This window comes from Colletotrichum fructicola (genome assembly GCF_000319635.2).
Source record: "Colletotrichum fructicola Nara gc5 chromosome Unknown KSG_Nara_v1_contig06, whole genome shotgun sequence".
NCBI lineage: Eukaryota > Fungi > Ascomycota > Sordariomycetes > Glomerellales > Glomerellaceae > Colletotrichum > Colletotrichum fructicola.
Window position 1 is genome coordinate 1,851,911 of NW_027094056.1, and position 16,840 is coordinate 1,868,750.

The window sequence follows — 16,840 nt, forward strand, 5'->3', positions numbered from 1 at the left end:
CTGGGCAACACTCCTAAGACAGGCTATGCATCCCCAGGCGTAAACGGCTTCAATGATGTCCTTCATGGCACAGTATCAGTACAGCATTCAACCGGCTCTTTCAATTTCCCCGAGACATACTCAACTTTCGACCCTGTCGACGGATGGCTTCCAGTAGCCCCCTATGTCTGTGATACTATTTCAGATGCTACAGCACCGGTTAGCGCAACAGTAGATGCGTTACAATACTTCAACGCAGATGCAGATACACAATTGTCAGTGCTATCCAGCGGGGGGCGTCAGTGTGCTGCTCAGACTCCTTGAGGAAAAGGCCTGGTATCCCAATTGGATGCTGCGGGAGCAATGAGGCGGCCGTGAAGAACATGAGCGAAGATACGGCTGAGAACAGCATCACGGGCGAGGACAACATTACTGCCGAGGACGAAACCGGTAGCCAGACTAAGCGCGTCGCTGAAAAGAGCTCGATCGTGCAGCTCGACCCTACTTACACCGTCCTGTTGCCGTTGATCACTTCAGCTGGAAGGAAGCCCAAGACACTGACAATACGGCAAGCAGAGAGGGGCATTGACGGTGGCCCGATGCATTTTGACCAATACCGGGGCTTATTCTGAAAGTTGCTGGCCCTAACGCCGTCGAGGCACGCAACTCAAAATTATCTCCCGTTATGAGGATATACCTACCTAATACTATAATACTGTCTTTTCATGACTCAATCATACACAATCTTTACTCCCAGGGGCTCTAGCCTTCTATCTTTCGCTAGTTTACTGCTTCCTTTTTCAGAAACCTATCGAGATTATAGTCGAGACATAACCGACCTAGCAAACGCTTACATCAACCACTTACACCCCGGGACCAAGATGCAAGGCCACGTCGGCGTCCTTCTCTGCTCGCCCAACGTATTGATATCTGGTCTAAGTCAATCACCAGTGTTATATCCTGGTATGGACATCTGCCTCGACCTCGAATTTTCGAGCGCCTGGGTAGAGGACTGTGCCACTCGCCGCACAGTCTCTCAAACCCAACGAATCAGGGAGGAAGGGGGGTCCCTAACCCGAAGGCTTCGAGAACGCAGAGCGAGGCTGAGGCTGGGAAGGGCTAATTCGCGCTTGAAAGCTGGGTATCACTATCCGCCATTATAAATGGCTAGTGGCAGTAGCAGAGCACGTCGACCTTCAGGTCGAGAGGCATGCTACTGGTTCGGCGCCGAGGCCTACATCATGCGGCATTGCGGGCATCACCACTAGGGCAACAAGCAGAAGAGGGCACGTGGAGCAGACGGCCAGAAACGACTCGAGCTCTTCGCGGCGGAGATCGATCCCGAGGCCATTCAGGTCGCCCGCTACGTATTATTCCCAGCCCTCCGCGGCTGAGGACACCGTTACCGGTACCTCACGGACACCATCTTCGACCAGCCTCGCGACACCGCATACTGGTACGACTCAGACCTTTGAGGAAATATCTACCTTCGCGTAGATATGCGTGTTTGGCTCTGTTACTATTGTGTGGGCCCTCGTGCTCATGAAGTCTTATGCGAAATCGCTGCTCGAGATGATGCAAAGATTAGCTCCGCCGAGACAGCAACATTCGACCCGTTGCTGGAGGCATAATTACTAGACAAGCAGGAAAGTGTGTGATCTACCAGATGGCCTGAAAGGCGGCCTTTGGAGCAGACTAAAACTGTGTCCGTGTGAGGAGGAAGCCGGGGTTGAGTACCAGCTCGGTCGCAGATGGCGTTATGGGGGACCACTCTGGATCCTTCTCCATCTGGAGTCGACTTGTTGACCTACGAAGCAGTGATGTCACAAGGCGCTGTGCGTGATGCAATCGACTACCCTGGGCCCATGACGACTTGTAGTATGGTTGTCTTCGCTGGCGTCTTTGGTCAGGAGACCTTGCGATGCCTCATGTAGTGGCCTCGATCACTCAGTATGGGCGAGGAGCAACGGGCGACCAAAAGACGCGGGCTCTGCGTAGGCTGGAACGTCAAGTGCGTCGACTACGACCTGCTCCAGAAGCTGCTTCTGCTGGCCTTGCCAACTAGTAGAAGCATCGGCCCCCTAGCTGAGCAACACCACAGGCCTACAACTCTACGGGATGATCATCCACTTCCATTTCGGAAGCTTCCCAGTGTATTAGCCGCCCAATGTGTAAGCTCGCTCTTGCAGATGACGAGGGCGGATTGCACGCTCGTTGACGCCGTCAACCTCCTCTGAGTCTATCATCGGCGCGTCCGTTGGTGGGCTTCTGTGAGTGAAGGAGGAATAGACGTTTGCGTGGGCTTTATCGTCCACGCCTCCTCTCACAAAGTTGACAACCGCAGCATGAGGATGACCTGTTCCCTCTCTTTGAGATACGCTTGGACATGGCCACAATATACTCCTCGGCCACGACGGCCGTTGCCGCATTTTTTGGTGGCTCAATAGAGCTGCCCGCTTTACTTCAATTGGCCCCCAAGCTTCTCGACGTTTCCTGCGGCCCTCTCATGGGATGAACAGTCTAGTCTGGCTCGACCTGGCGTACGCACGTGGCAACGACAGAGACTACAAGATTGTAGGCAGCCGGCAACCCCAGACATTCATGTGGTGCAGGCTTCTAAGCAGGATAGACAACGCTACCTCGGCGATCATCTATCTCGGCGGCTTGGGACGGAATATCCACAGCTAGCTACACCACTCGTTCGGACTTGGGACATTTATTGCAATATCTCGGTTGAACAAGCGTTTGCGCAGAAGTTCCCATGACACACTGTCGCTCGTGCCTGTCCAGACGAAACGGCGGGTGCTTCATTTCGCTCAACCTCGCCAGGAGAGCAAACGCAGGCTGGGACTCCCAATCTGCCACCCAACGTTGGGCTGAGCCTCACCGCAAATATGCAGAAGGCCGCGTCTGCCAGGGTGGGAAAGATGTAGAAATGTCCTTCGTCTTTGTCAAACGCTTCCATGTCTGGTTGAAGCTCGTCACTCCATGGAAACTAGCCGCTTGTATCGTTTGGGGACGATTTTCATGATGACGAGATACTGAACCATCACAAGGTATCCGATGGCGGCTTACGCGATCTGCCATTGCCACTAGCTGAGGTAGAGCCAGTCGCTGAGGCTAGGGTGCGCCGGAAGCTTCCCGTATTCGGCTTCTCCAGCGGAGGAACTCGACGAGTCTGTCACCTACTTCAAATGGGTACCTGGGCCTTTCCCTCATGGTGGTGGTTTCACTGGTCACGACAATCCTCCAAATTCTCGTCTCGAGGAAGGGCAACCGGTTTTACCTCTCCTAGCCCCAGGTCGTCAGGGCCGCCATTAGAGATGTGTTCCAGCTCCGACAAAGCACGACAGATGCATTTGCCGAACCTTCTACAAAGCCCGTTAGGTTGTCTTCCGAGCTCTCAACTAGATGATGCTCTAAAGTAGCCTTCTGGAGGACATCACCTCATACCGGGCAGGCACAACAGTTTATTCAAAGGCTCAGCCACCTACTCGACTCCCTCAATGGCCGGCCATATTTACACTTAAAAGGCACTACAACTTTAGTGTCCGGCTGCTATAATGCAGTAAAACCTTCCGATGCAGCAAAGAGAAAATACCCCGGGCCTTAGAATACTTGAGGGAGCATACGTGGCGATGCTGATGCGCGGGCCCGCTGCTCCAGCAAGACGGACCAAAGCACGCCGGCCATGGGCGCGGCCACAGCCATGGCACTCGCATCGGCAGGCACTTGATAGGCGTTTGATATAGCTCTTGCTAAGTCTATCCCCATCAATAAGACCAGAGGAGCTGCCTCCTCCGAAGCTGCCCTGGATACCCTCGAGGCAACAGATACCCGTCACCGGTCGATCACGCCCCGAGACCAATTGCAGCCTTCCTAGACCTGGGGCCTTGCGGTAACACTCCAATCGCCCAGTCTAAGTCGTCCACAACGCTTCGAAGCCAACCCCTACCTGCCTCGATAGTATCATTATTGTTAGGAGCCGAACTGGACACGCCCCATCGCGCCTGTTCCTCCAGTTGGTGACTACATCTGCGTACCTCAGTCTCGGTATCAGTACCAACGACGACATGATGGAATTACTTGTCCAGAGAAACCAAGCCGTGTCTGGCTATGGCGGGGAAACCTTCTTCACTCCGTGCGATACCACCGACAAGACCGATACGAGCCACGCCCAAACAAGACAAGCTGCGCGGAGGTCATCATGACGCAGTATTGCGAGAACTGAACGGCTGTAGTCATGGTCTCTCGGGGCCCTTGTGCAAACAATTTCATTACCAATACGATGATGCATTTCGTGAAGTGGGTATCCCGGTCAGTCGTATGTTCAGGGTCGCCTCAAAGAAAGCCTACAACAACAGTAGAGACGACAGTGAAGATAACAGCGGCCGCAAACGATGGCGGCCAGATACAATGGCGGCCGACGATCAAGCTTTTTCAGTCGTTCGGGTTTGATTTGCTTTTCACTTAGCTATGCCATGCTCTGGTCCGGCGGTGGGCCCTGCTTCAGTGCGTCGCGGACACAGAGTCAACCAACCTGACGAGGTTTGCTCTGCAGTGAGCTTCAGGTTGCCTTTACCAATTCTCTCGCGCGCTACATCTCCTCGCCGCGTCGCTGGTTGTTTGCCTTCCGTGGGCACCATCACCACTACCCTGTAGGCTTCCCCCGAGCCCGTGTGTCTCGACATGATGAAGCCAGTTGATCTTCTCGGCAACCAGACCGTACACAGACAATCATGTACCTTATCTGGTTTATTCGCATCTCCATCGCTGCATTTACAGGCGAAGAGGGGGAGCCGAATCTTTTGGGCCGTGGTTGGGGCCAATGCAGTCTCGGCCGAATGCAAGCGCCCTTACTACGTTGTCCTTATGGGTAAAGTCTATGAACCCGACAAGCAAAATGGCCACGAAAGGAGCATCGAGACATGTTGAAGTCCTCTTCGTCTCAACGAATACTCAACACCGCATCTATGACGGCCACCGTTTCACAATCAGATCAAAAGACACCAATCTGCTTCCACGCCTGGAACTCCTGAGACTATGCCTTGGCTAACACCAAGCAACGAACTTTATTTCCGCCCCTGGGCCCTGGAGAGTTGCAACCGTCAATGGAAGAAGAGAGATGCTAGCTCTGGGCCGCCAATTACAGCCGCAATACGACTCCGGATTCTCTGCAATGTATTTGCAAATCTATGACGAGGCGTACGCGAAAGTCAAGGATCTAGGTGTCTGGGCTGGAATCATCCGGATTTCATTGTCCCCGACAGATTCCAGCTCCCATCTGCGGATTACTACAAGATAGAATCTGGATATTCCGCATAAGGAAATTCCACAACTTGAGGACCTGACGTATGGCGTATGGCTAAGCCCTAAGAAGAAAGAGGATGGTACTCCCGAAGATTGAATTGCGATCATCTGGACTTTCGACAACTTCGTGTCTCCGACTCCCCAACGTCTCAGCAAATTGGAAGCACAGTCATCTATAACGGCTTCGCTCTTGTTGTTCTTGTCTAATGTTGGATGATGACACTGTTTCACCGAGACGATGATGCAGTTGAGAGCTTCATAGCCATCATTCCTAGGAGAGCTCTGCATCAACTTTAGACGGCCGATTGTGCTTTCTTAGCGCCAGACCTCGCATGTCTTTAACTCTCAATAGAGCTGCCCCCAATTCTCACAAAAGCATTGGCCAGTCAGGTACACCCCAGGTTCCCGTCATGCATCTTTGATGCCTGGCTGTCTTGAAGACACCGACAGCAACCCTATGGGCTACGCACAACGTGATTACCTAGCCCGGCTGGGACTCGTCGTTGTTTCCGGCTCAGGGCTTTCACACAGGTGAAGACATCATGCGTGCACTTCCGCCATTGTGATGTGAAGTTCGGATGTGGTTCGCAGAAGCGCTGCTCGGATTCACGCCGAAGGTCTGCTGTTCTATGGATATACACCGCCTGTACACCGAGTCACCGACATCGAGAAAATAAATGACGATGGTCAAATCCGGCAACAAGGTCTAGGCTTTCTAATATTCCGATATGTCCAATCCGAAGGCAGCCATACGTCCACGCAATTATATTTGGCCTCCCCGGGAACCTCAAGCGGATTTCTCAAGAGCTTCATAGCTGCTGATGTGGGGGCTTTCTAGCCCATGGCTCACAAGGTGAGAGCCTGGGAATATCTTCTAGCCTCTGTGAAGGCTATTTTGCTGCTATCCACGGCATCGCTCCCCATGGCATCGCTTCGTCATTGGTTTGGCGGCTGGCTACGAGATGAAGACATCTCGCAGGGAGGCTGGTGTACCCGCCGGACATATGTGGGTATTCCAAATAACCTCCAGCAAACAACCAAGCCAACCCTGGTGCCTTCTGCAATCCACGGTTCTCATCTTCACAATAGGAAAGAAAGGCGAAGAGAGAATCTGCACAGAAGCCAAGAGGGATGCAGCGCAGACTGATTCTGATCGAGGACCAGGATTTAGGACTGCAAATGGCTTGTAATGTGGCTAACGGCCTGGCGTGGAGGCGTCACTGCGAAGAGAATGGAAGACAAACAAACCAATGGGAATCGGCCAATGCCCTCTTCACGAGAAGAGAAGCTAATATCCCACCTGGCTCTGTCTCGGGCGACGTATCTTTAGTCCCCGGGCCACAATGACTACCATCTCGGGACTCCAATGTTGTGCGTTGCATTCCCTGAGATCATGTTCCTGTGTGGTCCGCGAACGCCCCTGTCAACATGGTCGACATGAACAACACGCAAAGGCTTCCAGAGCCGCGTCCAAGGGACACCGTATAGAAGTGTCTGAGCTAGACGAACGACGGTACTTTCCCATTGGAGCCCTCAGTAGACCCTTCCAGTGTCATGCCGCAGAAGGCCTCGTTTGCAAAACGGAAGTTGGCGGCTAGTAAGCAGGAAGCAGAAAATGCGTCATTTGAAACGCAATCTTCGGCGTATATCAAAGACTTCTCGAGCCTTGTCGGAGCACGAGACACTTGAGGCCTGGACATGTTCCAGTACCATAAGGTCTGCCGCTGGCTCGGTGTCGATGGCATCTATCTCGCTGGCTCTGCATTGGCTGCGATGCTGCCCAGTTTGCTATTTCTGGGGTGTCTGCCTGCGGTGACATGGAAATGATGTCCAAAGACCGTAGGATGGAAGAAGCAAATATGCGGCTCTTTCTACGCCATCCCATCCCCAATTCCCCGAGTCCCACCTTCTGCGACTGCACTATGGCGGTGGCCTTTAACTCTCAAGACATATCTTCTCTGTATCATCCCGGGGGACTTTAGGGTAGAATACTGCATTTACCTTTCCATGCGCGCTGCGGCGTGTCAAATTCATCACGCGCCTATATCTCTGGGAAAAGTTCCCCAAATTTCCTAGGCTCCCTTGGTTCGCTATTGTCGGCCATACCGGTCTTTGCCGGGTCCCTTCCGGATACCAGAAGAAAACTCAATGGTTACGTCAAAAAATCCAAAACCACATGTACTGAAGGCTACAATATTGCTTAGCTCACTGGCCCGGCGGGGACACCGGCACAAATCAGAAGAAAGAATCTTGTTGATCGCCTGTCTCGAATACGGCGTCTTCATAGTTGCCCCCCCCCCCCCCCCCCCCCCCCCCCACCCAACCTAAAGTCCGTTACCTGGGGCGGTCTGGAAGCTCGTCTGCAGATGGGCAATGAGGTAATGGGCACAAGCGCCACCCGTACGGCGCCAACGTCACGTCAACCGCCGGCAACCTCACATCGCCCGCGAAGGGGATGCGGATCGACGCGGGCCACAGTAACAGCAATCTTATGCAGCTAAATGCGGACGCCCTGTGTCTGATACCAGGACGAACTGGCGATTGAACAGCAACATCACCCAGGGGTACGAAGAGGCGCAGATAGTTGAACAGAGGAGTAAGCGTCGCAGCGTAAACGATCGAGCCCACTCCTGTCCGCATATTCTACTGCGATTGCTTTGGGCTGCCTGCGCCAACAGAAATGTAATTGCGAGACTTCTGTTCTGCTCAGGACACGGAGGATAGGCCGCCAGGTGACCCGAATCTCAAGATGGCCAACCACACCAGTATAGCAGCGCAAGCGAAGAAGATCACTGGCATTGCGACAACCAAATTGGTATTCAGATCCAATGAAGAAGACCTGTATCCCGGAACAGCGTCTCTTGCAGTGACCTTGGTGCCCCCCTCTGCCGGTCATCCTTAGCCCGAGCCAAACAGCGTTCGCTTGATGGTTCACAGGGGTCTCGTCGCCACAGGCATCGATAGGTCGAGGGGAGGGGAGAGATGATGACTGGGGAAAACACGCAGCTGGAGCCGGGCACGGTGTGGAAACAGCCATGGACCAGACATGAATTACATTTCGAGTGGATTCGCGCCAAGCGTGCCGAGCGCGAGCGTCATTTGCATCACAAGTGACTTCAGCCCGTTGTTTGAAGACATTTATTGTGCCTTCGTCGGATATCCTCACGTCGTGTACATCGTCCTTTGACCCGTCGCAACAGTTCTCAACCACCCAGCGTCCGGCCAGCGTTCGAATATGGCGGGTGCCGTGAGTATTGTACGGCAGTCCCTCCCTGCTTCGATATGAACAACGCCAACAATTGACGCAATAACGAGCGCAACAGCGAAAGGGTCTCTGACCTCAGCCAACGAATCATAGATACATCTGTGTGCCATCTTCATTCTAGCCCTCCATCATACGGTTCTTGGGCTGCTTCAACGAGTCATTCTGCCCGTCTCTGACGCCGCGAGTAACGATGTCTTCATGAGTACAAATACTAATAATCCACTGAGATGTATATCTCCAACAGAACTCCCTCGAAAGCCTCCCCCGGGCCCCGATCGTCCTCGGCTATTTCTCGCCACTTGGTAGACTGACCATGAGGACAATCAGGTTGTTCCAAACGTCACATCCATCACCATTCATCCCGAGGAAGTAGTGCCAGCACTCTTCTTAGGTGGAGACTTTGCCGTAATTACATTGCGACTGTTCCAATTGGAAGGCTGCGCGGCTTCTTCATTTGGCTCCGTCCTCCCGAGATTGGGATTATCTTTTCCTCGACGATCATGCCAGGACCGCGTTTTGGAGGTGCTATCCTGAGTCGTCAAACCCGATGAGATAATCGATGGGAAGCAGAAGGGCTTGGGGATTGGAGAAGGGCGGCAGCCCAAGATCGTGGCTAATCCATGTGCGCCGCTCCCGGGAAGACATCGGGTCAACCGACGGAGTTGCCACACACGATACTTGGCGGCGCGCGTTTGGCCAAGATCATGATGAGATATGAGATGCTCACACATGCCCATGGAAACTGATTTGGAGACGCTACCCGAGAACGAGGTTCTTCAGGATCAAGTCATGTGAAGTGGCCAGGAGATATTGCCCCTCTAGACTCCGAGATCTTTGATGACAGGAGACTTCCTTGGGCCTGTTGGTTCCATATTACCAGTCTCAGTTCCCTAAATGGTTCTCTCGTGGCTCAAGCCCAATAAGAGATCATGATATTCTGCAACACGTCGCGACTGTCTCAGCCATCCCCCCGTTACTGTTTGAGAGACCGCGTATTATCGCACATAATGCCGGGTTGAGCGTAGCCATGTCTTCAAACCTCGGTGGATCCAGGTTGTGCCCTTGGCTGGATGTCACCTGCAGCAGATTCAGCCTCACGAGGACGAGCTCCCAGCCTCGTCGCTACGACTGTGTTCCACAAGTATCAGCAGAAGCGGAAAGGTCCCACAGGCAATACCTACCGCTTTCAGCTTAAATTCCTAGATGGCTGGATGAGCTTGGTGTGAAAGCTGTTGACAACGCGTTCATGGTCATATCAAGACCAGGCGCTGCGTCAGGAGGTGCGTCAAGCGGAGATCGCGGAGGCCATAAGGGAACTCAAAGGCCTCAACGCCCATCCTCCACAAACACTGCGCGAGGAGGTGCAGGGCGACAGTCAACATAAGGCTCTCCCAGTATTCATTCGTCCTCGGTCGTGGAGGTAACAGACTTGTGGCATGTCTCCCAGCACTCACACGTCGATGGTCTAACGAACGTTCATGAAGAATAAGGGCCTCGAGTGGAACCGCGCTACCGACAGTACCAGGTCGACCGTAGCGCGGAAACCAGAGATCAGATGCTGATGGATTTTCCGTGTCGAGGACCCCGCTTGGCGACTACAATAAGCCCAAGCTAGTCGCACATGAGCCCAGCGCTACAGCGCGAGTCTCGAACCAGGGTCCGTTCATGTCAGGTCGCCTATTGACAGGAGCATCGAGCAACCCAGCCTAGAGCTTCGAAATCCGCGTTCAACGAGCAAGAATCCATCAAGGGCTTTCGACAGCAGAGATCGATCCGATACAGGCTCTGTTGTTGGGAGAATGCCCATGACCCATTAAGACCGTCGAATAAAAAGAGGAGTTTCTTCTTTCCGAGGCCGTTGTCGAGGAGGTTTTCAGCAGATTCTTCGCCAATTTTTCGTCCGGAAATTACCCTACGGGTTTATGGTTGACACGCAACAATGAAGATGACTGAAATACCCCAAAGATAGCCGCCCTGACACGCATCTGAAGGATCAAGTCTGTGAACGGAAGCTCAAGACAGAGTTCACAATCAGACAACTCCGTCGAAGCCTTCGAGAAGACTCAGTTCCTGCAACTTAGGGTTGATCAATCTGAGGCCAAGGACAAAATCAAAACTACATTTACATTCACTTGCAATTCGTGGCGAACGATGAATGCCGAAGACACCGTTCTGGGGCCCGGGTTGAGGTTTACGTCTCTGGTAACCTTATGCGAGGGTCTTGCCGCCGGGCCCAATATCTTGATCCCATTACAACTGGTGGAAGTATCGAGAGTCGACCTGGAGACCACATCTTCCAGTCCTACCATGCGCCTCTTCTGATATGAGAGTTGCTGGAAATGTGTAATATTCGAGCGACCGGAAACCATTCCTAAGCTAGGGCCTGATTGAGTGTATCAAAGGCTGGCCAGCAATACATCTGCATCCTTACGGCCCCGGTTTTGGAGACCGGCCTTCAAGCGCGGGGATATTGGTGCGACCGAGATCCGGACTATGCCATTTTCGACTTTTACAGTTCAGCGATGCTAGACAGCAACCAAATAAGTTCGTTGTTTGTCGCCATTCTGTCGGAGAGATTGTCCGTCAAGATGACAGCCATGCTATGTCTATGGTCTTGTGGCTTATTCATGGATCTCATGTAAGATCGACGTCAAGTTTAGTATCAGACCGCAGGCACATTGCCACAGGTTATGTGGATCAGTCACCCATGTACTCACACTTTTGGATCGTCGCAAACTTCTCATCAACAATTCTTTACGCTTCCCTTACTCAGTAACAATTTATACTTCCGTCGCAGGCTTATTGAATTAGGCAGGATCGCAGGCTATTATTAACAATCCTTTGCGTGCGACTCCCTTAGTCATTACGTCTTCCGATTCCGTCGCGACGTCACCTCTGCTGGAGCAAATACGAAGAATTTTCACCCCCCGCCATCTCTACTCCTTCCTCACAGACCGCCGCCCCAACTCATCATTGTTTCACCTCCGGGGCCACTTTGAGCAACCGCTGGTTCGACCACAGGCTCCGCACGCTCACTGGCCGGCGTGGCTTGTTAGAAGACCCAGCACCGGTCTGTAGAAGGCGGTGTTGGGTCCCTCCTTCATTGTACCCGACAAATAGCTTGATACCGCAATACCGGCTGCCTACAAGCTGGTGGAAACCCGTGTGAGCAAAGGCCAAGCTACTAGATCTTGTTCATACTCTGGAGGCTGCCCTGGCGCAACAAGCTGGAAGTACACCGCCTTATATTCATTGACGCCCCCTTCATACAGGCAAGACGCTCAAGGGCAGAACCGAGTAGTCAATACCGACTATTGCAGTCCTGACTCTCAGAAAGATGATGTATGTTACTGCGGGGTTGACCTCTGAAATCCTACGGCTAGAAGCGCTCGCTATCGTAGAGTAGATCTCACGATATGCGAGGGGTCCGGAGAAGCCGCATGGCTCTGGACCTGCTACCCTCCACTGCCAAAAATGTCTCCTATCTAGTCTCCGACGTCGCCCATATCATGTTATGGGTGTTGCTGCCCACGCGACAGCTGGTACATCGGGGTTCTCCAACGACGGGTTGCGTCTGTCGTTGCTCCGCTGCTTGGCTGCTTGTTACTGCTCTGTTAACTACAGCCGAAGTTTCAGGTCCTCTCGACGGAACGGCTTGATGATGCTGGCCGGTGTTACGTGCGTAGGCCAACTATTGAGTTTAGTGCGTCGGTGAGGTCGTTCTAAGACTCGAGGTTCTCCCGCATTATACTCGGGCCCGAATTCCCTTGCCCCGCCATTAGTCTGCTGTGAAGCACGACTACAAATCCTGGGGCCCAATGAGCTTGTTTGGGGGTGAGCGTACGGTGAATCCTCTAACTCGGACTATTATTGCTACCGCATACGTTTGCGGGCTGGTCTGGGGCTGTTTGGATGGTCCGTGGTAGGGGATGGTAACTTTATAAGCCACTCCCCATCAATTCGGCAAAAGAAGAACCTAGCATTTCAATTTCCGCCCAGGATTCACCCGACAAACATAGGGCTTATTTTACGCCGCACTGTATACGCGCGCCGATATAAGAGTTTTGTGTCAATCAGTCGACACCGCCAAAGTCGTCGCCTCCAGTCCATCCAGCCAGGCAGAGAACCCCGTCAATCGAACTTCTACTGAGAACGAAAGAAAAGCCGACGCGGACCACGGACACCAACACCAGAATGCCTCTCGCAGAATGCCTCGCGCAGAGCGCAGCTCACAGCGATCAGGTTAAACCGATGGGTGATACAGCGAATACATTGGCAGCTTATTGACCGCGACTACAGTATTAGCGGCGTCCATCTCGACTGGCTCGATCTCGTATATAGCCTGATGGCAACCGATTTCATCTGGGACAAGAAGAAGAGATTTGGGGTTTATCTCTACAACGAGCCTGACTTGCCATCAGCCCAGCAAGAACCTCACCAGGCAGTCCTGGTCGCCCTTTTGGTCAGTTGGTGCACGGAGATATCATCTGCGGTATCGTCAAAACGTCTATGAGGCAACTCGTCTTCTCAAGTTCTCGCCAGAATTAGGCAGCTGCTCAAGGAGGAATTTGGCTGCGAATCATGGAATCAACCGACAATATTGGTTCAGTCTTTCTTGAGGCCATGGGTCTCAACAAAGACGAGTTTACTTCTTCACCGGACCCAGCCCACCGTTAGCTACAGAGCAGACTCTGTTGCCCCTCGTCGTGTGTCCAGCATGATATGCCACCCTTTGACGACTCGAGCGTTGGCATACAAGAGCCACCAGGGCTCCTGCTGCGTCAATGATGCTCTTCGCAACGGGAAAGGGGGTTGTAAGCGGCGTATCAGTCTGTGAGGTACGCCTGGCATGTAATCCTGCTGTCGGCGGTTTTTACACATTAGAAGCAACCCGAAGCTCGACAACTAGTCGATCATCGAACTGATGACTCTTTTTTCATCAAAACTACTCGAAGGCCGATCTCGTGATATACGTAATCGAGAGCGAGAAGCTTCCCCGCAGCGCGCGGGCTCAACTGCTGAGCCCGGAATCTCGATTCCACGTTGCGGAGCTACCGCAAGCCATCTCGCAGCTTCTCCCTCGTCACCCCTCGCCATGGTCGAGATGAAACCATCGGTAGAACCTATCGGCGCCCAATCCCGTGCTCGAACCGACGAGAATTGGACCTCTGGATTCCAGGGGACCTGCGGGAGACCACGCTGTGTGGGAAGAAATATGGCGGTGACTGAGCGTGTGGGTGGGATGCCATTGGTCCAGCAATTCGACGCGGGCTTGCATCTTCGTTGCCGACTTGGTTCAATAAGGACTCCTGGGGATGACAGGCTTACCGGAGTGCATCGACAAACAATCTTGCCTGTCAGTTGAAAGGGAATCACGCGCGGTTGCTTTCTTGCTGAGCTTGCGGAATGGCGGCTGGGGTTGATGCTGCATTCGCCTTGAGAGCCCCCAGGAAGTTGTGGGAAACCACAACAATTGTAAGCCCCACAGAGTTCGCGATAGCGCCTTAAGGCCAGGTTGACGATGAGTATGGGAGCGATTTTAAGCCCCACGGGGCGGTGACAGAGTAGGGGATCAAAAGACGGTAGGGATCTGCACTTTTTAAACCGGCAGAGTTAATTTAATACTAATCAGATTCCTGTAAAATAGGCCTAGAAGAGGGGGCGTGGCCCCGCCAAACCCGCCTTTCCTCGACCTCGGCGATGCTGAGGAGTCGGCTGAGGAGGGAGGCGCTGAAGACGCCGAGCAAGGCGCCGGAACCGCTGAGCTTGAGCCCGGAAGGGTGGAGAGTGACGCACTTTGGCAACGGTAAGTGCTATGGCGGTACCCCAGCTCCTTCCTTTGAAGCAAGCACACTGCTAATCCTCTCCAGGGCTGTAAATATAGCACAACCCCAACTGAAGGGAGTTCGCAAGAACGCTCGTCAAGCAACTGCCCTCAACGCTGGCAATTTACACCTGCTAAAGCAGGGGTTCGGCTACATCCTCCAGCATCGTATCCGATGTGTTGAGCTGACAGACAGTATTGGCTCAGTCTTCCTCGGGGCGTTGTAGAGACGCCCTTGCTGGGCCACCTGGCTGGTAATTGCGGCCCGGTCCACGACCTACTGGCCAGCATATCGTGGGAGGACGGACTCTGCTTTTTCGACCAGGTAGCTGTGATCAGAAGCCAGCGCCAGGGTGATCTGCCCAACCTGGAGTCAGAACGGTTCCGCAAGAACCTGTCTGTCAGGTAGGCCACGAAAGCTCGCCGTAAACTCCTTAACGTCCCTCGGGGCAAGGATGTGGCGACCTTCGTGTATAAAGATCAAATCTAGAGAGAACATCGCATTGCTCGCAGATCGAACATCGAGCCATCTCCCACGCCCTTCCTGTCCACTCTTATGCGAGGCCCCGGTACCCAAGCTAGCGCTGCGGCAGCTGGAGGTATGCCCTCGAGTCCGCCGGTACCACCCCGACTGTACTTCATCTGCCAGAGGTGCGACATACCTCGCTCTATGGCTCATCGTATCCTTTAAGACTCAATGCAGCAACTGATTGTGACAACTAGTCGGTCTTCCTAGTACAGCAGCATAGCGCCGGCTAGCAACTTCTGCGACTCAGGATGTGGACGTCATCAACTGTCCTCTTTCGGTCTTCGAGTATCGTCAGCGTAAGCGAAATGTCTTCTTGAAGCACGAATCCATACCACTAATCATACCGAGGGCTCTCAGTTCCTATCTGAATGCCTCCTGTCCTGCCGCAACTTCAACATGTTATCTATGTGCCCAGAATGGCACATAAATCTGCAAAGGGAATTTATTAGGTTTACCAACAGAGACAGTCAGCCGGGTAACTACGTTGATGCAAGTTGGGAGATTGTTGCTGAAACTTTGACCGTCGACCATTTCAGTAACTCAACAAGCTCAAGTCCGCCAAACCCTCTCCTTACACCACCTCAGTGCCCAGTATCATATGTGCAGCATCATGAGGTATGGTCAAAGACAAAGAATGCCAGAGACCCCAAGGGTCTAATATAGTCACTTGAGTGCCTTTCTCATCCACCTGATCTCTACCGCCGTTCAATGATGAAGGACTCGACGACTTCATCAGCTCTTTACTTGAGTGTCCAGTTAAAAAGGACCTCACCAGAAAACTACCCATTTTTCCTCCGCCTCTTGGCGTTTCAACAATAGTGCAAAAGCCGTGACCTCGGCAACGCAGGTGGGATCAACGGCGACGATGGCCGAGCGTGGAGATACGCCTGCGACTAGGCCGGGCCCTCGAGCGTCTCCCGAATGCGTTACCGCTGGCGTTGCTTTCGGTAACAATTGCACTTCCGAATCGATCTCGGGTAGGCAACATCAAGCAACCGGAGCACATCATCTCCTTCAGCGCGAGACTCAGCTTTTCTATGACCAGCCTTGCTGCCAGTCCTCGCGCGTGGACTGGGTCGCTCGCAGTGTGGCCCCCGGCCAGGATTCACGCTCTCCATCCGAGGAGCGCTCCTCGACTCTAGGGTTGGACTCTCCCATGGGCGTTTCTAAGGCCTTCCTGAATGCTTTCATCAGAGAGTCACGTACGGAGACTGTCACAAAGCGGACCGTGTAGCTTTCTCCGGTTTATCCGCTGTCTCCTCCAAGGCATGTTTCTGCTGGCGCTACTCATGTTGGCCAACGTATTCTTGATCCCAAGTAAACCAGATCCAATACGTCCAAACAGAGGCCTCCAGGATACACTGTTTTCACATGGCAACCTTAACTACCGCCGCATGAGCGGATTTGATACAAGCTGCTCATGAGCACGCTGCGTGGCAGTCTTTTTTTCCAACATAGTACGATGATGCCTATTGCTCGACGCCGCCACCGCAACAGCAGCACTATCCAATCCTCTCTGCCCTATTAGTAACAGCAGGCTCGCTAAAGTCGCTGAAAAACTTCCATGCTGTAAAAGGGCAACAGCATGCCTTGCTTTCAGACGAAACAACAGGACCCCATCATTCGGGCCCTAGCGGACGCTGAAGAAGTCCTATTTCAATATAGACCAATGAGGGGCCAAAGAAGGGGATAGGCCTGCCGACTATGGGACAATGGAGTGTTACGGTCAGCTATCCGACAGTAGGGTCTGCTAACAGAAGCTGGGGATTGACACGTTATAACAGTTCACTGAGGTCGTGGTCTGAGTCGTAGGTCGTAGGCTGATAGTAGATCGGTCGTCAGAGGCTAAGGTGATCAGTCTTAGGCTCAACAAGTAATTCGCAGTGAAGGTAAGCTGAGAGTATCCGTGAGGATGAATACTAAGTTGATTGCT

The 16,840-nt window shown here is 53.0% G+C and overlaps 1 protein-coding gene across 1 annotated transcript; it reads left to right on the plus strand.

Moving 5' to 3' along the window:
- Positions 1 to 362: 362 nt before the first annotated feature.
- On the plus strand, positions 363 to 611 carry CGGC5_v010810 (uncharacterized protein; the record flags this gene model as incomplete). Its single annotated transcript, XM_032021276.1, has 1 exon — positions 363 to 611. The coding sequence occupies one exon, from the start codon at positions 363 to 365 to the stop codon at positions 609 to 611; it is 249 nt and encodes an 82-aa protein (XP_031892589.1).
- Positions 612 to 16,840: the final 16,229 nt, after the last annotated feature.